General features: G+C 44.7%; 1 protein-coding gene across 9 annotated transcripts in view; it reads left to right on the top strand.

Moving 5' to 3' along the window:
• The window catches only part of LOC135396693 (calpain-A-like), a 96266-nt gene that overhangs the window by 46919 nt on the left and 23187 nt on the right, over positions 1-26160 (top strand). For 6 of the 9 annotated variants that reach the window (XM_064627810.1, XM_064627809.1, XM_064627812.1 and 3 more), the window contains exons 2-13: positions 4015-4194; positions 14993-15062; positions 17430-17682; positions 18289-18457; positions 21697-21774; positions 21858-21952; positions 22018-22095; positions 23544-23719; positions 23783-23949; positions 24575-24792; positions 24872-24914; positions 25031-25063. In XM_064627810.1, coding sequence (XP_064483880.1) covers positions 4015-4194; positions 14993-15062; positions 17430-17682; positions 18289-18457; positions 21697-21774; positions 21858-21952; positions 22018-22095; positions 23544-23719; positions 23783-23949; positions 24575-24792; positions 24872-24914; positions 25031-25063 — 1560 coding nt within the window. Of the gene's footprint in view, positions 1-3085; positions 3461-4014; positions 4195-14992; positions 15063-17429; positions 17683-18288; positions 18458-21696; positions 21775-21857; positions 21953-22017; positions 22096-23543; positions 23720-23782; positions 23950-24574; positions 24793-24871; positions 24915-25030; positions 25064-26160 lie in introns of those variants that run through there. The other 3 variants (XM_064627813.1, XM_064627817.1, XM_064627811.1) reach the window with 2 other exon arrangements.

The following is a 26160-nucleotide window of genomic DNA, read 5'->3' as shown; positions in this document are numbered from 1 at the left end:
TCAGGGAGAGTCTTCAGGGACTTCAAGACTAAAGTCTTCAGGGAAAAGTAACATTTAGAATACCATTTCACATTTTTCAATGTCCTTCATGTGTGTTTCAATAACGCACAATGACGCCTCACGCACGGCCTCATTCGAAAGACATGTTCCTGAACTTGCGCACGAAGTATGGAGCGGAAAAAAAGGGACGTTTCAAATGAATCTGCCTCGATCTATTATTCTCCCACATCCGGTGAATATAGGTATTCGAATGCGGTGCGCACAACAGTTCACGCATGCTCGGGAATGCACCTCTTTCAGAAAAAGTGCTGCCGCCATGTGGCGAGTGACAGAAACAATCTGAAGGGCGTACTGCAGCGCGAACGGTTCGAGCGTGAGAGAAACTGATGTTCTGAGGCTGGAACAACATAGAAGGGACAGATCATCTTTCATCGTTAGGTTCGAGCGTTTCGTGAATTGGTGTAGCCTGCCAGTATTCGTAGCCATCCGCGCAGTGAATTTCTGTCTGCACGTTTGTTGTATTCGAAATGACAGTCCCCGGTGATGTTTTCATCCCCGGAGGTTTTGCATCCTTAGTGAGCAGATCATGCGGTACCTGACGGCATCAGGTGGTCCGCTCGCGCGACAGGTTCAGAAAGGTCTATGGATACGTAAGGCACATTTACGTTCATCCAGTGTAACCACACTCGGAGTACAACGTTATAAATAGGGTTCCGCGTTCTCTTCTCGGTTTTTATTTTTGGGCGGATTCGGCGTACGTTTCTCGATGTCTATTGATTTTCACGCACCGTTTTACGGTGCTTTTCCTGGCGTGTACATGGTTTACACGACAGTTATCTGATATCACAGTTATTAGCGTGTGTATCTGATGTCAGTTATCGGCGAATAGAAATCACAATGTAATTTCGGCACGACGCTCAAGGCGTTGTTCCCTGCGATGGCGTTTTATGTCTAACGAAAAAGTAAACAGGACATTTTTCACAACCACCGAATTTATGTATTGTTTTCTGATCTCCTTCAACAACTTGCTGGGCATGTGCAGCAATTGATCTCCGTCATGTCCTGGAATGTCCCTGTTTTTCGATTAAAACCGAATGAGAGAAAATTTACCCGGCGTATGTTTTTCGGTGTTTTTCGATTAAAACCGAAAACGTGGAACTGTAGTTATAAAGTGTGTTTGCTTGCCCTCAATGCGGGCGGGTTACTATGTCGTCCATGCCGTCGTAAGGAAGGACAATGACAACGAACGAACTAGTATCACACACACACACGCGCGAAAATAAAGTAGACAGAAAAGCCAGCGAACCAGAGGGGAAATGTCAGAGGAACAGTAGCCTCTGTTCGAAATATCGGCGGCTCTCGTCCTGAGGTTGTACCACAGGGAGAGAGTTCGTTTGGAAAAGACAATGCAAGCGATTTACGACCAGCAACCAGTGATTTATCCACATCCCGCAACGTCCCCCCATATAATTACCGACATCCCCCTGCCTGTAGTAGGGTCGTGCTGAAGACTGAGAGGTGGAGGTTTCGAATCCTACCACCGGCTGTGCTGTCAGGTTTTCCAGACGGATGTCAGCACCGTTCCCACTGAAGTCGGCCCAAAACGAATACTAATCCCCATCTCACCAACTCCTTCCTGCTGTCCTCTCGTCTGTACGCCTCTCATAGCCACAGTTGTTTCGCGGGACTTACACGGAATGGAAAAATAAATAATGAAAACTTGTTCCAAGGGAGCGTACACGGGCCTGCTGTATGGCTACTTTCTGTTGAAGACTCGAAGGTGGACCGCGATGCCCGACCACATCGATGGCAAAGATAGTACCCCTTTCGCTCTAAGGCTAATCCGGCAGTAGTCCTCGAAGCAGTCTTCCCTTCGGTGTCATTCCTCCTCTGCGAGAAGCTTTTACACGGTATCTGAATATGGGGCGCGCGAGCCTTGGTTATGGATGGATCTTTGCAGCCCAGATTTTATGATGCCGTAAAGTGCCTCATTGGCTTTTATGATCAGTATTGGCAATGAAGGGCACGCTCGTCTTTCCGTCCAAATTGCCGGCTCATAAATTGATGCGACATTAAGGATTTGTTTAAATCTGTGCTGCTTGTTGAAGAAGTGCTCGGAATTAATAAACGTAACTGTTTTATATATGGTGGTTGCAACATGCGGCGCTCTCCACACGTTTTATATACCTGTTCGGAAGTTTGTCGGTTATTTCTCATCTGTGAAACAGTTATTTCTATCCAAATTTGTCTTTTAATCTAACGATTTTAATCTAACGAGCGTAGAAATATGCTGCGCTAGAAATTAGTGTCACTGCAGAAAATCTAGTCTGTTTTGCATGTAAATTCCTGGAAATCACTGGCGCTAAGATGAGTAGAACTGCTCCTGTTTGCGATGGGTGAGTAATAGTATTGGGCACATGATCGAAATGAAATTCTCACACAATAATAATAATAATAATAATAATAATAATAATAATAAAGAAAACACATACGCTTCGTTCAACGTAAAGCTAATTACGTGAACGGGGTTAAGCCGATACAGGACTGATCCTAAGAGTGAAAACCATATTTGGAACGTCAACCGCTCTTACAGCGTTTGGGTAAATCTGCTGAGTACCTTGAATGACTTTGTATATCTTATACTGAAAAACGAAAAGTAGGTACAATAGAACATATAACAGAAAAGGCAGTAAAATACGAAAACGTAGTTGGAAAGTGGAAACCACACATCGGCAGTAACTCAATTTTCTCACCGAGTACACTTCACAAACAACGAGAAATTAGCCGAGGCGCGCTACAAACACAAGGCGCGGGTTCGAATCCTCGCGTCAGCACCTTTTTCTTCACTTGTTTGATATACACTTCACAGTTGACGTCCCCGTACTCTGATCTCTGATATGATGAGACCTTGATACATGCCTGTACTACATGGGCTACATATTTTACGGCATAATTTGCTGGTTCTTCTAACACATCGGTAAACGACGCATGAACGAAGGAGGAAAAGTGCAACTTACCGCAGATGAAGCAGGGCTGAAGTTCGAGAACGCGGTTAGGCCGACACTCTGTTACTTGCATACTCCGTGCAGCGCGCCGCTTCTCACGCCAGCGAAGATAAGTGTCTCGATTTAACCACGGATATCCTCTTACTCAGCGAAAAGGAAGAGAGCGAGCGATGATAGGATACGGTTTACGACTTTTCATTTCGCTTTCGTTTGCCCTTACTCTGTGGACTTGGTTTGTTTAGCAGACGGCAGATGACAGGTTGAGCGGACGACAGACAGCTACCTCAGTACCACTGATCTCCGTTTGGCAGTGTCGTCTGCTTTTGTGACGCGTTGTCGTAGCTGTGAAGACACGATATGTAGCTGTCGTTGCTCATTGTACGTGTAACTCTCGTGGTGATTGTGTTCCCTCACAGCATAGGATAATGGTGCTCTGGCAGAAATTCTCTCTCGCGGTGAGACTTTCCGAAAATTTATTATTTCCAAGTTCACCAGGTTTGTTGTGTTGGCGCTTCTCATTACGTGCGAGGGAGGAAGTGAGACTCCGCCCATTCTTGGAGTTTCGAGGGCGGGATAGAGCTAGACAAGTTGATTCTCTCGTTTTGTGTGTCACCCAAACATTTCGATATGTTTTGTACGAAAAGTATTTGGTGTGCCTTGAAGGAAGTTTTCGTTTCTCTGTTTGGTCTGTACTACTATGATTTTTAAATGGCGCGCGGAAACATGGCAAGTTTTCGCGTAATGTTACTGTGATGTACTGCAGCATATTACATAGTACTAATGCGACATAATATCTCGTTGTGTAACATGCATAGTGAAATGTTGGCTTTCATTAGTTTGTGCTCGTAACTCCGAGCGGGGAGGAGCAGTGAGTGGCACCACTTTCGAATGGCTAGGTGATTCGGACGGATCTTCAAGAAAATGTTCGCAAAGCATTTGCAACATAATTATGTAAAATACTGAAACGTGATCCCGCTTTCCTGAACAGACAACGTTGTTTTATTTGCAGTTGGGTGAGCGTGGCTCAGGCTTCAAGAATCGCACCGGTCGAGTCCAAGACTTCGACCTCCTGCGCAAGGAATGCTTGGCCAATGGCACCCTGTTTGAGGATCCCGAGTTTGCCTGCACAGCCGCCTCCGTATGGGGAAGCAAGGACGCTAAATTCCCCGTACGATGGCTAAGGCCCACGGTGTGTATGCTGCTGTTTTGTCCTCGAATAATAAGGTGCACTTTGTTAGTATGTTTGTTCCCACTAGAGTTGCTAAATAGTGATTAAATTTAGTGACTCTAGTTCCCACCAACAGCGAAGTCCTTGTGTAAATAAAGCCTTTACTAAAAAGAATAGTAAATAAGAGCATATTACTTGAGGCTGCAACGCGGAACAACCTACAGGAATGTGCGGTTTTTTCTTTACCTTACACCCCTTGTCTTAAGGGCCCTGACACCACTGACACGAAGTCCGCAGTCATCCTTAGAAAATTGGAAGTTACCACACCCATCTTTCCGAACGGTACATTATGTTTCTCCTGTATGTAAACTCCCTAATAGTTCGAGATTTCCCAGAGTGCAAGTTGTATTTCGAAGATGAGGTCGAAGCAACAGAGTATGTTCCAGTGTTACTGATCGGGTGTGGAGGCGAATAGACGTCTACCCGAGAAACGTCATCATCACGTTGGTTGACAGACTGAAATCGAAACAAATCGGAAGGGGAGGTTCCACGAATGGGCACTTGTTAGCTGCCTCCTATTGAAAGAAAAGTAGGACCGAAGGTCGCGTCCCTTTCAGGGATCATCGTAATCCCATCAAGACCGTGGCTTTCGGACGCGACCTTGTTCGCCTCTAGCTTCGAGCGTAGTTCAACTCTACCAAACTGGTGGAGCTGTCGAACACTATGACGTCACTTGTTTACAAACAGGGAGAGGTTTATTGAAAGAAACGTAGGACCGAAGGTCGTGTCCTTTTCAGGGACCATCGTAATCCTCTCAAGACTGGCTTTTGGGCACGACCTTGTTCGCCCCCCCCCCCTAGCTTCGAACGTGGTTCAAGTCTACCAGATTGGTGGTGCTGTCGAATACTATGACGTCATTTGACATCAAATAGGGAGAGATCTGTTGCCCAAACTGTGGAAGGCAGGAGGATGAAAGAAGGAAATCATTGAAAAGGCTAGCCAGCTGTAGGTTAGCAAAGGTTAGCCAGTGACTTCCTTCTTATAGGCACTTGAGGCGTTGTATGTATTTGTCGTTTCTATGTGTACCAGCCTCAGAACATCAATTCCCATCAGGTAAGGCAGGAGGAATTCCTGTCCTATACAACGTGGAGGATAAAGGGAGAGTAACAGTAGATAGATAATGAGATAAATAAGTTCATTTATAAGGACGCAAATGTATCTGCTATTGACAGCTTGACGAGTGACAAGCTTGAATATCTGGCGAAAATTTCGTTTTCCCGTAACTTCATTACAAATTCATTGGTTTAATTAAAATAATTAAATTTAATTTATAAGGACGCAAAATAAAATATACAGATGTCTGACAGCTCGACGAGAGACAAGCTTGAATATCCGGCGAAAATTTCGTTTTCGCGTAACTTCATTACAAATTCATTCATTTATTAATTCACTAATTTAATAATCACTCAAGTAGTCAGGAGTCAGCGATCACCACATTTCTCCTCTACCCAACTGAATACCTCCGCTATCTACACGGAATACTTCGCTGGTGAATCCCACGCACGCTGACGGATGACACTGTTGGGGACTTTTCTCCAACTGCCACTATTTATCTGAAGTATGCATCTGGGTTTGTGTTGTGTTTGTCCTTCTATGTTTAATTGCCTCAGCTATTATTATCCTCTGTTTTTTTTTTCTTTTTTTTTTTGGGGGGGGGGCATATGCACGAGCAGTTTCTGCGAAATGTATTAGACAATTTCAGCTAAGCACATAAACAGTGACTGTTCCTTTCGCTGCGTAGTATGTTGTATTCGCGTCCGCTTCCTGCCTTTTGAAGTCTTAGGTAGTGTAAAGTACGCCTGGAAGCGGCAGTTCAATATCGCAACCGACGAAATGACTTTCCTGCGAGCATTTGGTACCGATAATGTAACTGATCGTTTCTGTCGTGGCCCGTTCTCGATGCTAAGCGTTTCCGCATCCTTGAGCCCTACACATCCACTTCAACTCATTCGTGTAGAGTGGACTTTTCGTGTAGAGTACATTCGAGTAGACATCTCCTTGCTTGTACACAAATGACGTCATAGTGTTCCACAGCGCTGCCAATTTGCTAGTGTTGAACTACGCTCGAAGCTATAAGGGCGAACAATGTTGCGCCCGAAAGCCACGGTCTTGAGGGGATTACGAGGGGATCCCTAAAAGGGACGCGCCCTTCTGTCCTACTTTTCTTTCGATAGACCTCTGCCCGAGAAACGTCATCATGACGTTTGTAGACAGACTGAAACCGAAACAAGTCGGAAGGGGAGGACTGGGTTCCACTTTCAGGGATCATCGTAATCCCCTCAAGACAGCTGCTTTCGGGCGCGACCTTGTTCGCCCCCTAGCTTCCAGCGTAGTTCAACTCTACCAAATTCGTAGCGCTGTCGAACAGTATGACGTCATCTGTTTACAAACGGGGAGAGGTGCATTCGCTGCGAGATGGACCTATAGGAGGCGACACTGTCACCATTCTAGTGTGGATACTGGCTAATGGCCGTGGGGCCGATGTTCGGATTCATGGTTCTAGGAGGCAGCGAACAAGTGCCCATTCGTGGAACCCTGCCCTCCCCTTTCGATTTGTTTCGGTTTCAGTCTGTCTATACCAACGTCCTGATGACGTTTCTGAGGTAGAGGTCTATTAGAAGCAAGACGAATTTCTAATGCTGATGCATTGTCATAGCATTAAATACATTAATCACCCCCTTTTTTTACGAAGTCGTCCATTTCTAAGCCGAGCTTGTCGTCTGCTTGATCACGGCCCCTCGATCGCTCTCTCCGCTAGTGATCGAGGGGCCGTGGCTCGACGTAGTTGCACTCTTGTCCAATAAGTGCAGGCTTGCTGTGATCTCGTCCAGGACTATGCGCGCACCGAAATTTTAGCAAAGTGCACAGGGTATACGCGGCATTAGAAATGGGAAAGTGCTATACGCATCGTCGGCGACAGACAATACCAGCAGACGATTTCAAATATAAGGTTATTGCGTTATTTTAACCGAGGAAACTTTAGCACGCGATGTACAGATGCAGTTCAACTGGTACGGCATTACTGCCATCTAGAACAAATGTGATAAAGCCTGTGGCTGCCAGTACCGGTGGCTGCCGGCAGGCGGCAGCTCATCTCTACGGCTACCAGAGCCATATATTAAAAGGGAGGCTGGCCATTAATGAGTCATGCCTATACCTGAAGCTCCACCCACTTTTCCAGCTTTCTGGCCAATAGAGTCTTTAAATATGAGGCGCTATCAATCAACCTATCCTCACTATTTGTCCCCCTATCCAACATGGGCAGCGCCATTTTGGGTGGCAGGTGGATTGGATGGGATTGAAATTGATACCTCTCACAATCTGCAAAACTAGTTGATTTTTGGTGCAAATTTGATGAACGCCACCTAGGGTGCATGGGGCACGTCGGGAATTGCCGTCTGCTTTCGTCATTGTACCGCTGCCGGCAGAACCACCTGCTGGGACACAATTCTGTCGTCGGTGCGATTTTTAAACAGATATACATGAATAGTTGGAATATAAAAGGCAAGAATGATTATATCCACGAAATCCAGCAATTAAATATAATATTGTACAGCACAATGCCGTTTTTTGTTACGATTCGTTGCGATCGCCGTGTTCACCAGGCCTAACACCGGCGACAAAACGCATTATTTTCGTTTAGATATCGATGGCATGTTACCTGCGCCACTTCGATGTGCGATCAGGCCTTATTTAGTCTAGATGGCGCTTTGAATTACGTTTTAGAGTTTTAAATTACCAATTACCAGTCAGGAGACTTTTGCCATTAGGAGAAGCAAGTTGAAGCACGTCACATGACTTCACGGCCGAACGATCTCTCTGTCTGGCGTTGGACGCGCTAAGCAGGCTCCCGGAGCGTTCTTTCCCGCTTTCTTAGGGGGACGCACCCTTGGTGTCTCCACTTAACGGTACTTGTGAGGCTATCGGTAAGCCGAGGGCTTCGCACGCGCTCCACGTATTGAGCTTTCTTCTGTCGTCTGCATTCTGTAAACATGGCGAAGGCGGGAGAATTGAAACCACCAACCAAGCGGGCCAAACGGTGCGTACACCGGAATATGCGTCACGAGTCAGAAGTGGTACTGCTTTCACCTGTCATATAAGACTAGGGGTGCACCAGGGAACGCGCACCGGAAGTTGCGATCCTGGAAAGCGGGGACGTTCCCGGAGCACCAACCTAATAACGCGCCCATTCACCTTGGAGTGAACACACGTGTGCGTTTCGTCCTTGAACTGTTGCAGTTAGTGGCGACGAAGCTCCCATTACTATAAACGGCTGTGTGCTGCAAACATTCGATTCCGGTCCCGGACTGGGTTGATCACAGCTGTGGTTCATCCAGAGCCATCAGAGGATGTTCAGAGGATGTCCTACGGATATACGTTTGGGAGATGCGGGATTTCCACAGGATGTCCGAGCATATCCCGCGGAGGTCTGTGGGATATCCCGCTGTCTACGATAGGGTTTATTCACATGACGTCATCCACAGGAGAGTGCCACTGTCGCTTGCTGACTTGCCGCCATAATGTAGGTCCTCAGGTTTTGACTGTCCAGGTCTTCATCCACATCGCATTCACAGTGCATTTGTGTTTCACAGTTATTGTACTCTGTGAATATTATTTGTACCATATCCATGTAATTTTCATGTTTTCAACATTAATAGTCCTCTAAATAGCATATTATGACGAATGAAAACTGGGACCAAAACGTCGAGGGACCTACATCATAGCGGCGATTTCGCTTTTTTGAAGCTAGTGCCCTTAGGGTATTCACCTCGCTCTAAAATATTATCTAGTGTCCTGATGTCCTGACTGCATGACACCACACGATATTTTCACATGACAAGTTGTTTCATTGCTGCGTATTTCTTGAAACTCAAAATGATGCATTACATTTACATACCAATACCTAAAAAACGCAAAATATATATTCAGAGTACATAATATGAAGCCAAAAGCTTGAGGTGCACACTTTCACTACAAATGCTTCCTTTTTTGCTCTGCACTGAAATATTTTGGGTTTGAAACGTCACATCAATGGGATAACGAACCAAAAAGACCAGGAGGATTGTATTACCAACTATAGCATATATGGGACAAGTCCAGAAAGCTGATTAGAAAAGCAGTGTCATTTTCTTCCTAAAGGAAAACGGATACTATATGTTGCTGTTCTTGTGAGCTTTCGCAAATTTGAGACTCCTGCTCGCCTCTGAGTCAAAATGGAGGGCAAGGTGACGAAGTTTATTCCGATTACTTACACAAACACTGAAATGAGGAATGCTTAAAGTACGTGCCTCAGCATCAAGATTACGTCCCTGTGCCTTACTGTTTTTAGTCCCGAAATCAAAGTTGCGCAGTGCTGCAACATCGTATGTTTCTGACTCTTGCAATAAACGCTTCACGTAGCGTCCCGTAACGTATTCCAAGTGAGATGTGTGTCCGCTCCTTGCAGTAGAGTTTCTCCAGCACCAGGAGCGCCCACTACCAACCACGTGTTCACATATGGGTAGTAACTTTGGGGCGGCTCTCCTACTTTCCTTCGGTTAGACTTGTCTCGCTAAATGGTATCCACTAAAGCGAAGCTTATTACAGTCGCTCAGTACAGCGCACCCTTATTTAGTGGCTCTAGGTTAGACAAAGTTACACTGCGCATTCGTATTTTTTTGTAATGGAACATGTATGAGTCGCGACAAGCTTGCAGGGCATGACCCTAGCCAGGCAAACCTTGCCGAAATAAAGGAGGAGTAGAATGCTCCCAATTTCTCCCGTGGGTTTGACATTTTTACGGTTGCCGGTTTTTACGGGTTTCTTTTCTTTCTCTTCTTTTTTTTGTGGTGGTTTTTATTTTTCTGGTTTTTAACGGATGGGTGTTCTCTTTTGACACATTCTTTGGAATTCGAGGGTGAAGTGAAATTGCGGAGCTACGCGGTCATTCTTATAGGAAGGGCCCGTAATAAATAAAAGAGTTTTAGCATACCGTGCGGGATAGCGTCCTGGTTTTGCGCAATGCACAAAGCCCTTCTTATGTCTTGTGCGTGCGAAGAAACACCAACGCTGTCCCCGTGCGCAAAGGCGTTAGCGTACGTTATAGTAAAACTCAATATTAAGTGTGCAGCAAAATACGCAGATGTCCACCCCTCTCACTACAGGGCTTTCTAAACGACAATCTAAAAAGACCTTACGTAATATTAAGCTAAACGTGTTGTCATGCATGTCTACTGTTCAATGAAAGAAAGGTCCAAAAAATTGCTATATAGTTCTGCATTTTCGAAATGTCACGTTCGTTTCGAACGTTTCTGCAGAGTGTGCTATTAAAGTTTGCAATGAGCCCTCACAGACATAATTTCGTTGATGCCAGACAGTCACCAGGCCAATGGAACGCCAGCTCAGTATCCGTGACAATTTTAATCGAAATTTATTATCACCTGTAGCGTTTGTGAATAGTTTATGCAAACACAGTGACCAACGTAGCTGTGACCTACCTCTCCGCGTGTTTTAACTCTATACATACCCCCCCCCCCATAACAGTAACAACACGATAACGTAACAATATTGAACCATAACAATACCATAACCGCTCAACCATAACGTAACAATTCAACAAACCGACAACCACTGAGAATACATGCGTGCGGAAAAAGAATTTCGCAAAAGTCGGCGATTTTCGCATGGTTCCAAGCCAGCACACATTGCGACAGTGCGCCGGGACGTCTTCAGCACTAGTGCAGTGATGTGCATTCACAGGTCATTGACCCTTTGACAACACTATTTTGTCCAAAAATTTGACCAGGAAGTTCATGGGCCAGAAACCGTGTCATAACAACAAGCAGGCCAAATGGAGCAGGAACAGCCGCAACGCAGTCAAATCGCGCAGTGAAAGCATGCGAGGATGCGCATTCTTCACTGCCCAACATTTTGCACAGCGCCGGTAGGGGACATACGACGCTGGCACCACCTGTGTGGTGCAAGGAGCGGATAGGGGATATTCCAGATGCAGTCCCGTTGGGATATCCATGGGACGTCCACACGAAGTTTCAACAGAACCTCCCGTGATTTCGGTGGTGATGGAATCGCGAGGACATCCTCTGGACATTATTTGTTGTCTGAGTTCGGCTGTAACAGTTTATGTATCATCGCCGATGTGCCCCTGTCACACAGTCAGTCCTCAATTATCATTATTGAATACCAATGACCATTGAACCACTGCATTGAACTAGAGTCACTGTACCCGGGGGAAGAGTGTCGCATTCGCTTTCCCCGTGCCGCCGCCTTGGTCATTCGCCGAGGCGCGTCACGTGGTGCGTTTTCCTCCTCTTTGCTTCCAACCTCCCGCTACAGTGGCTACTTCTAGCCACTGTACTCCCGCAGGGTTTACGGGGAACGCAATAGCTGTGACGCATGTGCGCGTACGTTCGTGTGCCGCTCTTGTTCTTCTTCTTCTTCTTTTTTTTTTTTTTTGTACGTGAAATGGATTTCAGAGAGCTGAGGAACTACGAACAACCATGTCTGGATGTTGTGCTGCAACGGGACAGAGTCAGGCAAAGCATTTTTCTGCATTCCGACGGGCAAAAGTGACGAGACGCGTAGGTCGGCACAGAACCTGCCGGAAGAACTTCGCGCCTACGAATGACACACGCTCGAGCGAGCTAAATTTCGTGGCGTGTTTATTTTTCATTGCAGAACCTTTGCACACAGTATTGAATAACAGTTCAACTGTGCGAAGAACAGCCGGGCGTATCAAAGTAGTGCTTGTTGGATCTTCCCTGTCCTGCGGTGCTAACAAAACGCCACTATCAGGACCACTTCACACGCGACGACTTCGAGGACAAGGAGATTCGAAAGAAGTTGAAGTGGACGGCAGTCCCAAGCAGTTTTGCATACCGGACACCTACGAGGCTGAGGGCTCCTATCCCCCGTTCTTCGATATGCTATGAGAACGCATTCGAATGCTATCGAATGCTTCGATATGCCATGCCCCCGGTATTGTGCCCCGGTGCTGTGCATGCTATGCCCCCGGTACAGTGACTCTACATTGAATATACTCGTAGTGCCACCAAGCGTGTAACATGTCAATTTTTCAAAGAGCATAAACGTCTACCCAAGAAACGTCATCATGACGTTGGTAGACAGACTGAAACCGAAACAAATCAGAAGGGGAGGGCTGAGTTCCACCAATGTGCACTTGTTCTCTGCCTCCTGTTGAAAGAAAAGTAGGACCGAAGGTCGCGTCCCTTTCAGGGACCACCGTAATCCCCTCAAGACCGCGCCTTTCGGGCGCGACCTTGTTCGCCCCCTAGCTTCGAGCGTAGTTCAACTCTACCAAATAGGTGGCCCTGTCGAACATTATGACGTCGTTTGTTTACAAACGACGCTTGGCTGCATGATAGATTGACACATTACACACTTGGTGACTTTACGCGCATGATCAGTGGTCATTCGTTTCAATGATCTTTGAAGACTCCCCGTGTGACAGGAATATACAGTCGCCGACCGATTTTTCGGACTCAAAAAATTCGGACTTTCCAATGTTTAGGACAAAAGCTGTGGCTTTATCAGATGCCGTCTTTCGCAGGTAGGGTTCGATTTTTCGTACATGTTCGCCTCGATTTTTTTTTTTTTTTTTGCCTTCCTTTCGCCTGTGCTGCCGGCGCGCGCGGACGCGGAGTTTGTGCGCGCGCACCACTGATGAAGTTATGCACACGCGCCACAAGCACCCTTAAACTAGTGTCTCTGCCTTAAACAAGCTATTGTTGGAGACAAGAAGTGAAACCACGAAGTGATGTCCGCGCCTTGAGTGATTCTGAGGGTGTCTCGATCGCCTTCGTGGATACTGACGAATGCGATGAAAACGCGAGCACGTCGGCTTCACAGACATCCGCTGAGACCGCGCGACTGACTCTACAACGATGACGGCAGTACCGTCCGCATCGTCTTCGGCGTCGACGATGTCAGAAGGATCCACAGGAAAGCGTTCGAGAACTATCCTTGTGTTTGCCGACCAAGAGCGAGGGAGGCCCCGCCTCTTGGATGCGGTTTTCGTCACGCCGGATGTTGCAAGGAAAGTACGGAGTACGAGCACCGTTTGGGTTTGCTATCACCATCTCAACGGATCGGCGGACGGCCGAGCATTGAGGACCTTCGAAGCTCAGGCGTGACAATACCTGCAAGTGTAACGTTTGAAAGGTACACCGAAGTGGATGAATGTGCAGAATTTTGTGCCGACTGATGGACAAATTGTTTCACAAGTCCTCGACCTGTCAGCGCAGGGCTCCGACGACGACGACGGACGCGAGTCTTATTGCTACTCCTTCAACGGCAGCAATACTTACGGCCGTCGATACGCTCGGAAATGTCTACCGTGACAACATGACATAAGCCGAAATACGTCTCGACGCCATTTTTCGCATACGCGCAGCAAAGCAGACGCGCATTGATAGTTTTTTTGTATGCTTCTTTGAGTTTTCTTTAATAAAATTTATTTTGGAAGACACTCGTGTCATTGATTGAAAATTCGGACTGCTCGATAATTCGGACCGATTTTGTGGCTTTTAGAAGTCCGAAAAATCGGTCGGCGACTGCAACTCTTTGTAATAAATAAGTCCTGCATAAGAATGAAAGGGAGGGGGAGTCTCCAAACATTTGGAGGTTGTTATGTAGGGGAGGGCTTGGTGATGCTACGCGATGATCAATGACCATTCGTTTCAATGATCACTGAAGACTGCCCATGTTTGACAGGGATATAACTCTTGGCAATAAAGGCCGTCCTGTAATAAGAATGAAAGGGAGGGGGTGTTTCCAAACATTTGGGGGTTGTTAGGGGGTGTAGTGGAGGGGTTTGGTGATGCTACGTGATGATCAGTGGTAATTTGTTTCAATGATCATTGAAGACTGCTGGTACGACAGGGATATAACTCTTGGACATGGTAATAAAGGCTGCCCTGCATAAGAATGAAAGGAGGAGGCATCTCCAAACAATGGGGGGTTGTTAGATGGTATAGGGAGAGGGTCTGTTTGATCAGCTTGCAGACTATATCAAAACCGTGCTCACCAGCTGGCTGAGAAGCGGATTCCGGGCCTCTACGTAGGAGCGCTTTCGTCTGATGCCATTTTTAGTGGGGGACGTGCTTACAGGTGTGTGTGGACGGACTTTCGTTTCTTTAGTGACTATTCCCCAAATGATTTTTCTCAAGCCAGTTGAAATTGAATGATCATTCGACTCCAAAACCCGTCATTCAACTTAGCATCAGACTGTGTTGTACCACAATTCAACATAAACTTGAACATCACTTTGCAGACTCAACACCATAAATCTCCGTAATATGTGGTAAATGATGTCCGTAATGGCCATCACAAGTTAGTTGGTCAACATACAGCTAGATGTACTTTCAGAGATCTGTTCAGCTTTTCATTTTTTGCAAGCACTTGTGATTTTACAGGAGTGTTCTAATAGTTGTCCACTCTAAATTAACATAGCCTGAAGAGTAACTGCAACTGAATTACATTTGCTTTCCAGTTAATTTATCTGTAACTGAATTACATTGGGAGTCGTTTGACTGTAATTTAATTTTCGGGTAACATACACAGCTCTGGTCGGGATGCATGTGGAGAGACACCACATCGGCTAAATCCGTTAGCAGGGATCCTGCCAAAGTTTTGGGTTCATTTGTATTGCCATTTTATGCTGTTGGTATTATATCGCTAACTACTCTTCTCAGTCCATTCCAAAATCGCACCATCACTAATGTGTACTTTCTTCTTTTGTCAGGAAATATGTTCGTATCCAAAGCTGTTCGTGGAAGGTGCGTCTAGGTTCGATGTCGTCCAAGGAAGTGTTGGTGAGAAAGCTTTCCTCGCTACTTAAGTGAGGGTAAATTGGATCTCTGAAGTGAAGAATAAAATGGTCTATTGAATCGTTGTTGGCTGTGCGCATATTCAGATTTTTTAAAATACCAAAGCGAATAACTGTACGCATGATTCATATTGTGAATCAAATTCGTAATTACACATTTCGATCCGAAGTAATTTTTCTTCTATACCGAACACATTCGAATAGTTCCGTAGCTGAACACGTTTCCCCAAAACTTCACACAAAAGGGTATGAAGCAGAGTGAGTGCTGCCTCATGCGAAGATTCACATGCACGTCAAATGTACGGTCGAGCCCATTTATAACGATATTGACGGGAACATGAAATCCGATTGTTATACCAGAGTATTGTTAAATATAAACTCTTGTGAAATCGCTGGTCGGGACCACATCAACGAAGTAGAATGGTACAGCTTGGGGCAAAAGTTCACGGAACATCAGGGTGTCGCATTTCTCCATTTGAGTGACACCCTAACTGGAAACATGGATGGACACACTCAGCAACGGATAGTATGTCTGGTCACCTGTTTCTCATTCGCTCTCTTCCTGATAGCTCCGGTAAAGAAATATTCCAATGCCGTGTTCCATAAATGTTTGTCCTATGCTGTACAAGAAGAACACTGTTGGACATGCATGCTTGTTGAGAGCACGAAAGCATTTTATTTAGCTCCAAGTTGATGCAGCTTTGTCTGGAAAGCTTTTCCAAGGGCAACATAACCGCCAATACCACGTGTGCTCCGCACGTCTTGAGATTGACAACTTCGTCCATTGCTCGTCATCCAGTGCTCATGCTCATGATTGTTCTCGCTATCTGAACTGTGTTGTCCTTTTGAACGAGTGTAAGCAACACGTCCTAGATAGTAGAAGGCCTGGCGTACTGCATTGCACAGGGAGGACTGATGTTACATCCGTTCATGCTTCTATGATGTCAGTGAAAGAGCAAACAAGTGAGCAGCCCGAAGCAGCTCGCAAAGCTCACGCAGGCCTCCTTGTGTGGCGTAGGGCACAGGCCTTTCACGGCGTAGGGCTAACTCTTTCACAACGATTGCTATATCCAAGTCTTGTTTATACGTGCTTCAACGGATGTGCCGATCGCAATTTGATCGTAACATCGGAGTTATTTTAAAGATCATCATAAGAGACAACGCTTGTAACAACAGATAACAATAACAACAGACTGTAATAACTACAGATCAAAGATCGTAATAAATAGGCTCGACTCTATATGCTGTATATATTGGTAAATATGCTGTATGTGTGTTTGATTCAGCTGTATCACTGTTAGCTTTGTATTCCCTTTGGTTACATAATTCTTTGCTTCACATTTGCTTCAGGTACATAACTGCTTGCTTCATATTCACTTCGGTTTTAAGATCACTATTCGTACAGTCTTGCAAAACATGCAACAGAATTATATGCAGGGTGTCCACATTAAGGCTGAATCACTTCTGTGCAAGACAGTAGAGAAAGCTTGTTCGCACACCGCTCAGAAACAGTGTAAAATGTCGTAAAAACAGAATCACTGGGGTGTTCTCCTTGCTTTACCCTCGTCAATGACACATTTTGTAGAAATCCAGGACTATCCGTTGATTTTTATTGAGCCCGAATTCACAAACATTTTAGTGTGCGACACTCTATCGAGATGGCAGCACATGTTCAAGACGCGCCAAACTTTAATTTATTAAAAATCAAAGGCTCAACCTTGTCCCCTAAAAATACGTCATTCACTAGAGAAAAGCTAAGAGGACATGCCAGTACCAATCTTAAGATGATAGTTTAGAGCGCTTACGTGTCTTGTGCGAACGAAAATCACCCATAGACTTCTGAAGAAGTGATTCCCCCTTAACTACAGACAGAGTTTTACAAAATATGGGAATATACCTTGTTTTCAATTATAATATATGGCACCATATCCTAGGTCAGGTGGGCTACTTTATTACTGCAGTAACGTTCCTGTCCTGCCCTGGGGCATTGTCCTTGTTAATTTTGACTGGTCAGAAGTTTGGTGCAATGTGATTTTTTTTTTTCTTTTTCATTTTAGAATGCTACTGCTGCTTTCAGAAAATGGGTAGAGCCAATATAGTGCGAGGAAATGCCCCCCCTAAAAATGCCAGACTCGGATGTCAACCAGTTATTGTGTTATTTGCCTTTCCATGCGAGGGAGAACAAGCAGTGGCTCTCGTTATAATCAAAATAATTTTTCTATTTCATAAAATTCTGGCCATATTTAGTGCAGGCATCCTGCATAATGCAGAGAAAGAGCAAAGTGCAAAGCTTAAAATGATTGCAATTATTGCAGTCCAAGAGATGAATATTTCAACATTTATTACTCTGCAGGTAACTGTTGGATGGTGGCCTCAGTGGCCAATTTGACACTGAGCAACGAATTATTCACCCGAGTGGTTCCAGAGGACCAATCATTTGACGTAGATTATGCGGGCGTCTTCCACTTCCGCATATGGAAAGCCAACCGTTGGATCGACGTAGTTGTGGATGACCGACTACCCACCTTAGATGGACAACTCATCTTCATGAAATCGAGAACGGGAGACGAATTCTGGAGCGCCCTTCTAGAAAAGGCATACGCAAAGTAAGCTAGAGGCAATGCAAAGGAAGTGCAAAGGCAAAGAACCTCCAAACGCCCCCCCCCCCCCCCCCTCTCCCCCTGTGTCGTGCCACTGATATTAGCACATGCTGAGGCTTGCGGAAAAGTGACATGTGTTAAGCTATAAAAATCCACCCAAGCGTTTGAGCAAACCTACTCACAGCAGCCTTGCAGATTTGTAGCAGACACTTTTCCGCATATATTTTTCTGACACAAGATCATATGCCCAGAGTTTTCGTAAACTGAAAGTGTAATTGGGGAAGATATAACAGACCAGAGAGAGGGTGGAGAGACTTAAGTCCCGATGACCCTGTTCTGGTACAACCACTACAGGATTGGCGAGCAACATAAACATAAATAAACGACTGGAGAAGAAAAGGATGCTATATCCTCTAGTGCAAACTCATAATTTATACTTCATATTATGAGCCCTGTGGAATTTCCGAGAAAGTACCTAATGCCGCTTACATGTGCCTTGTGTCAGGCACCAGGATATCCAAAGTAGCCACAACTACTTAACTGTACTATCTGCAAATACTCTGCAGTAATATGCTGTTTGTTTCGTGCTAACGAAATGATGGATTACATCAGGATGCACGGGAGCTACGAAGCACTGAGTGGGGGCTCAGCCTGCGAGGCTATGGAGGACCTGACTGGAGGCCTGACTGAACAGATTGACCTCAAGAGGCCTCCAAAGAATCTTTTCCTGCTCATGCTTAAAGCATATGAACGCTGTTCACTCATGAGTTGCTCCATTCCAGTGAGTAGGCTCTGTTATTGTTCACAGTCCTTTGTGAAAAGCACATCCTGCTTGACACCTTTCACTTGGGTCATTCGATGGCAGATGCTCCAAACGGGCCACTTGACCATTCGTTCACACTTAACAAATAATGCAAAAAAACGAGTAATTGTGGAGGTCCTAGCTCAAAATATATTTCCCGAAGGCACCTGATAGCACCTAATAGGTAGTGTGAAGTGAGAAAACCATATCTCAATGCTCATACGATTTATTCGCTTGGAACGGGGAACTTGTGCTGGGAACTCCACAACTGTGCATTCATATAGGTCTTCTATATTCATGGTTTTTTAAAGAAGTGTATTGTTCATGGCTGATCAGCCCAGTTAGATCATCTACCATGGAATGTCCCACTTAGCAGTTGTCACATTTCACCTGATATGGCAGTGACCTGATAAGGCAGTGCTTCCTCGAGTGCATTTTTGAGCACTGGTACACCTCAACAACTCAAGGCTCCAAACTCCATTTCAGGGAACCTAAGGTCAAATATCCATTTGGCGCATTATGGAGGATACTTTGTTGCTTAGGTGGGCATAAGTATAAGCTTGGCAAAAGTTTGCTACTTCGTCTGCTTCCAGTATTATTAGCAGGGGCATGTTAACATTACCCTCTGTCCATTGTACAAAGAGACATCAAATGAAAGAACTAAATCAATCAATCAATCGAACAACCAATCAGTGGGGAAGTATCAACCTGCAAGAAGGCCTCAAAGGTGCAAGATTGTTGTTCCCTAGAAGATAGCCCCTACTCCCAGGGACTATGCCTCAGTATGACCGCTTGCCAGTGGGTCCATTCCTTGCAAACGAATGTCATGCTTACCGTGTTTCGACACATTTCTTGCCATGTCTGGATAACACCAGGACGACCAGTATGCCGGAGAAACCCATATTTTCTGGCATGTTGAAGAATGCGAGATTTTAAAAACTGCTACTGGCAAACACTGGGGTGTGCGACCAGTATCTCAGTTCTGTGCTCCTAATAGGTGGTGCACATGCAAATTTCAAAAGCATAAGTAAAGCGCGCTTTAAGCAGCATTACAGCACATGGTAGAAGTGCAAGGGTGCAGGCGAGCTGGTACATTGTAAAAACGACGATAAAACCTGAGACACACAAACAGAAAAAGACAACACACAACGTGTCGTGCTGCCTTTTTCTGTTCCGTGTCTCGGGTTTTATTGTCGTTTTTAGGATTACAGCACATCTTGTCCATTCTTCCCGGAAGACTCGCGCTCGTCCCTAGCCTGCAGACAAAGTGAATACTCTCAAGAGGAAAATGGAAGAGGAAGTGGGCTGTGAAGCTCCGATATCGACTGTACACAAAGTCGGGAAGACGTCACTTTGCGTTGTGTCTCACGGTCACCTTTTGGGTAGAAGATATGTGGGTGGAGTCCCAGAAGATCTGACTAAGGTGTCCCTTAGTCCCTTAAAGTTTTAACATGTGGGTAAGGGAGATATCGAAGTCTGTGTAGTGTTGGTTGAAGACATCATGTCAGGGAAGAAGGGCACAGGGACATGATGAGCATGGACACTTTTACGTGTGATGGAGTAAAGTTTGCATGCAACAGTCAGCGCAGATGACTGCCGATGTTCAGGCGTAGGACTCTACAGGAACTCTTGGATGTCAAAGACGACAGAAGTTGCGATCCTCCCGATGAGCAGATACAGAAAGAAGGACTTGTAGATATTCGTAACTGCGGGACTTGCTGAAAAAGTCAACAACCTTGAGTAATCCGCAATGCAGGGACAGGTCAGAGCAGTGACTTTTGAAAGTTGGTCAAGCTCAGAAAAGACGGTGTGCCGAGAAATGTGCGGTAATACTACATGTCATACAGGGCAGGATCTCTGGGAGAAGGGACTGTTCTCAAGAGAACATCCTTAATGGAGCATTGAGGTCACCTCCCCCCCAATTTTTTGTTTGTCTTTCGCTACGGCATGTTCTGCAACAAATAAAATGAGCTCGTGCGAACGAACGATGAGTGCAGGTAACCTACAGAGCATGTGCGAGTAAAAAGTCTTCCACTCTTGAAAAGAGTGTGTAGAAGAACGAGGGAGCATTGTAATGTAGCGTGGTCGCCGGGCAGAGGGGGATCGAAGACTTTGCGTGGTGCTCTCGGTGGTCCTGATTCCCTACCACTCCCATTTAGCACCATCCAACACCATCTATATTGAACAGAAAGATAACCTCGTCTGGCACTCCAAGGTCGTCGGTGCCGCAGCACATGCACATGAGCAGTTATAAAAAAGGTCCATTGTGAACATAACCTTGTGTCTCTTTCGCACAAAATTTTGTGCAACGAGTGTCTTCTTGAATTGTTTGCTTCCACCATTCTTCTTCACCTACTCTGAGTTTTATTTTCTTTTGTGGTTCCCTGTGGTCAGACCAAATGGAGGTGTTTTCTTTCTCTTCTATCTTCAAGGAGGTTACTGGACCTGCATTGTGGTTTCCTCATTACTACCTATTTGACACATTTAAAGGGAAATGCCTTATCCATTATGCACTGCTTTATCAGTTGCTCAGGTTCATCACGCAGTACTGCACCATTTAATCAATAGCCTGTTTTATTCCCACATTACTTTTATAATTTCTGATCAGCATGGGCTTTTGTTGCTTGTCTTCTGTTCCTTCACCCCTGTAAGGATGGCATCAAATTATTATTGATACTACAGGTTGTAGCTTTTGATTGGCGTACTGTGATTTGCATCGTGGCTATATAAGAAGGCACATCTTTCGTTGGCACTTTCTAGCACAGTTATATTTTTTAACCTTCCTGGTTGTTGCTCATATTGGCTACTGTACACCCAAGCTCCTCAGATTAAGCAGGGAAAGTTCCCCTATTGCATTGCAGGTCAAATTCAATCTCCTGACACTAATATGTTCTGTAATTGGAAGGTTTAAAGAATTGCAACTGTGTTACAACATTTGTCGCAGCAAGGTGAGGACAATTCAAAGTCAATTTTTTTCCATGTCATGCCATATCATGAAGCAGAAAGATGTGCCAGATCTCTGGTACCATCTGCATTGTCTTGTTTTCCACTGAAATCTGCTATGGTACCGAAAAATGGCTAACTGTGTACCTGTTGAGCAAATTTTCTGCCTACTTACACTTTGTTTTTCCTTTCATTCTATTATTATGTTAGCATCATCAATGTTTATGTCACATGTGGATAAACAATTGGTGTTGCACATATTCGCCAAACTACAGGTAGGAAATGTGGTGGAAGAGAGGCTGTCAAGTGGCTTGGTCGCCGGTCACGCATACAGTATCACGGCTGTTCGCCTGGTAAGTTGTCTTCACACTTGTTAACAAGTACATGATGAACACCACACTCCACATGTTGCAGTGCAGTACCTGTTCTCTTCTAGGTCTACATTGAGAGACTGAGTGGTAAAATGCCAATGGTACGGCTACGAAATCCCTGGGGCGATGACACAGAATGGAAAGGAGCTTGGAGCGACAAGTGAGCATATCGTCATTTTTCATCAGGATCATGCCACTACATAGATTTTGTTAATTTTTTTGCAGATCGAGAGAGTGGTCCCTGGTATCGGAATCAGAGCGAGAAGCTATTGGGCTGACCTTCGATGCTGACGGGGAGTTCTGGTAGATGCTTGACATTGCATTTAATGTAATGTGTTTGTAGATATTATTTCACGCAGTAGAGCTCCTGCTCCAAATCGCTCCATTGCATGAAACACTATGTTCATCTGGCATGGTGCAGTGGAGGTTTCCAATGGGGGAAAAATTGCTCAATAATCTCTCATACACGTTCCTGGGAGGACCTGTCAATCATTCCATGCCCGTATCAAATTGCTTCAATGTGTGTGTGTGTGCACTCGAATAATTCAGAGCTACTGCATTGTTTGTTTGGGTGAGCACACAAGACTGGGCACACACCTACCTGTTGCTATGGTAAGATATAGAGGTAATTTGTACCTACTCACAGGTATAGATCTAGATATAGATCAGATATACATCTCCTATACAGATCTGATATATCCTACCCACATACATAGATCACATATATAGAGAGACTCAGATTCTACAACTATGCAAGATATTAGAGCAACATTCAATACAAAGGCAATAACAGTCACAAGGAGAGAGGGAACTCTGCCACTGCCCATACATTGAAGCCAAGTCTTAGCCTAAACATTCCTAAAGAGTAGGGTAAACGAAAATAAATCTGTCTTTCATCACGTCCTTATCTTTAGTGTGCAGCCAGTATGTTCAACTTAAGCGTGCTCCAATTATCCCAATTCCACACTGTTGTCAAGTCCGAACAGCATTCAGTTTTTCAAAGTATTCCTGCCTAATATCCTGACTTTTTGGCCCCTGCTTACACCTCCTACATCCCCCCCCCCCCCCTGACAATTTTGAATGCACAGAAATGGTCTCGCAGAGGGACTTCTCTCCTATTCATCGCAATAGAAAGTACAGCATTTACTCACATAATTAACACAGTTAATAATAATAAATAATGAGCACACCCAAGCACGTAGTGCCATAGAGGACTGTATTCATAACATGGGGAAACATTTGAACTTAACATTCAATTATCCAATGGTGTGTATACACAGGGTCTATTTTTATAAAAGAGACTTTTTATTAAAGCTATTTATTTATTGTCTGTGCCCACCAACAGCTCAAGCCTACACGGAGGTGCACTCTAATTGATACAAAACACCAATACAATAAATGATACAGATAAGACAGAAAAAGCACTAAGCAACATTAGACACAAAAACAAGAATAGACAGCATTTCTAAAAACCTTCAAATCACAAAAAGTATCAACATCATTATTTTGGAGGTCACTGTAAAAACACTGCATTCGAACAATCGGAGAGAATATATAAGGGAAACCAGGGTAAAATGTAGAAGGAAACCTAGTTAGCCTTGGAGAAGCGTAAAAGCAAACCTCAGACAAAAGTTCGGGAGCATCCTTTGTTCTATGAACAAATATGAACTATGAAAGAGATGTGGAAGGTAACGATAGCTTAGTGTGACCGCACCTTGCTATCTGTCATGACGAAATGTAATTTTGTGCAGGATGTCGGAGAGAGATTTCCTCAGGGAGTTTAACTTCTTGGAAATTTGCAACCTTGGACCAGACTCCCTCGATAAGGAGGTCCTCACTGACAGTTCCAGAAAAAAGTGGGAAGTTTCTGTGTTCGAAGGAGCTTGGGTTCGAGGTGCCACAGCTGGAGGGTGCAGGAACTATTTAGGTTAGCATGAGTGTGCAGTACAGCGTTAAGAACACTTGTTCACTTTATTATCTGTTTGAACAGACACCTTCTGGGTCAACCCGCAGTATTTCATCACATTAGAAGATCCAGATGATGAGGACGATGAACAAAACTGCACTATAATTGTTGCTCTGATGCAGAAAAACCGTAGAGCACAAAGAACATTGGGAGCTGGACTGTTCCTTACGATCGGTTTCTCCATTTACAAGGTGGGAAGCACAGCACATGTACTTTAGCAGCATGCTTTGCTCATTGTTTGGTGGCCGAATACATATTCCTCATGATGTATGCTACAAAAATCTTATCCAGCATACTGCTCATTGTGTCAGTGGCTCAGTATCAGATCAGTGTGTCAGTCGTTAACCAGCATTGTTTAGTTGCTTGAGTGGTAATCCAAGCATAAGTGGTATATAATCCGAGTGGTGGTCCAAGTATAACTGTTGTACGTTGTACACGTTCTTGTCATGACTTTTGGCTAATGTTCCCTAATGAGTCTGTGCCACAAAACACCATAAACGCTGTCTTTATTAGGCTGTCTAGATAGCCAAAACCTAAGACATGTTTGCAGTGACAGTCATAGAGGAGTTTATAAACTATCTTTCCCAACACAGGCAGAATGTGACATGGGCAATTGACCAGTGCTTCACTAATTTTCGATTAACTGTAGTTGGCGTGATTTTGAGAGTGATTTGATACCAGCATATAATTATCTGTCACTTTAAAACCTATCTGAATGGCCTCATACAACTAGGACACTCAGTATTAGTTTGAACTCTGGTTATTGGTGGTTATGTGGATCTTTGCAGCCACTATGAGCATGACTTGTTCTTTCAGATTGACGATCCTGACAACTGCCCCACTCCGCTAAACTTGAGTTTCTTCAAGTACAATCCTTCTGTTGCTCGCTCGCACACATTCATCAACTCTCGTGAGGTGACCACAAGATTCAACCTTCCACCAGGAACCTATTGTATTGTGCCATCAACCTTTGAGCCCAACCAGACAGGGGAGTTTCTGCTGCGTATCTTCACAGAGAAGAGGAATAATGCAGCGTGAGTTACCTCCCTGGGACTTTTGTGTAAAGTCAGCTTCACTTCTGCAACGCTTTCTTATTGAACGATGTCTTTTTAGTGAACACGATGAGAAGGCAGCTATTGTACCGCCTGATGATAGTGTGAGTATCTTTTTGTCTTTGTCCAATGTATCCGTTCCTGAAATTATGTCTAAGAACTTGCGTCACTTCTTGATATGCATGTCTGGTTGTAACAGCAGTAACCAACTTTATTGCAGTTCAATCGTCTTGCACCCCGTCTGCCACAGAGTGTAAGGAATTTGCCTCATTGTGGCCTTAGCTGTAGTAGGTTTAAGTTGAGCTACAGTAGGTCATAAGAAGTGCTTGTGAAGAAGCTAACAGGTTTACGGTTGTGCATTCCACAAATATAATCATTGTGGTACTCAAGTGGGAGTTAAATACTGTAGTACCATTGTCCCGTCTTCATGAACATGCAAACACTCTAAACTCCAGAACAAAAACTCTAATGAACGAACTAGGACAAAAACTCTATAAGACTCAAAACAATGACACTGTAGCTTTCTAAGTTCAATGTGCACAAGCTTTCATATGGTGGATAATGCTTCACTCACCTTATACCTTCTCTGCCTTCATGTAGGTAAGTTAGAAACAGCTGAGACAATATTCAATGAAACTGGTGGAGAGTTACAAATGATGCCAATTTTAATGCTTTATTAGCAAATGACTGTGTCCTCACATGAGTAATGCAACATTAGCATTGGTTGTTCTGATATCAATTTTTCATGGCATAGAAGGCTGTAAACTAAGAAAACGTCTGTCACAATTTGGTTGCCAGTGCTTTCGTTACATATGATTGCTAGTACCAATATATAAGCTATATATAAGCTAATATGCTTAAAGGGGCAATAAACAGGTATGCAAGGTGCACTTTTTTGTAATGCAGTGTGATTCGTTTCCTACACTGACGTTTAGCAAAATTTTTTGTCGCAAAAAAGTAAATGATGGCTCCAAAACAACCGAATATTCACTGCACTCTTTCGCGCTCATGCCCCGCCCTGCGATGCCCTGGCGACAATAGCCACACGTCATTTTGACGTCGCGCACCATCAACCATTCAAAATGCGGGGCACCTATACACTGATTTTGTTTTAATATCGGGTAGTGAGGTCAATTCTAAACATATTTACACTTGTCAAACCCAAGGTAGCCAGATCAAAAGGTACCAAAAGCCCACAATATTCCATTTCATGTGCGCACTATGTTTTCAGCGCTGTATTGCTCCGCGAGGTCACAGCGGTGTTCTCACAACCGGTTCTCCCCGCACGCTGCTGTTTGTGTCAACGAGGCCCGTCATTGGCTAGGAGTCCGAAATCTCCCCCACCTCCAG

The sequence above is a fragment of the Ornithodoros turicata genome, chromosome 6 (assembly GCF_037126465.1).
Source record: "Ornithodoros turicata isolate Travis chromosome 6, ASM3712646v1, whole genome shotgun sequence".
Lineage (NCBI taxonomy): Eukaryota > Metazoa > Arthropoda > Arachnida > Ixodida > Argasidae > Ornithodoros > Ornithodoros turicata.
The sequence above is the reverse complement of the archived record's forward strand: the minus strand, read 5'-3'. Positions and strand labels throughout refer to the sequence as shown.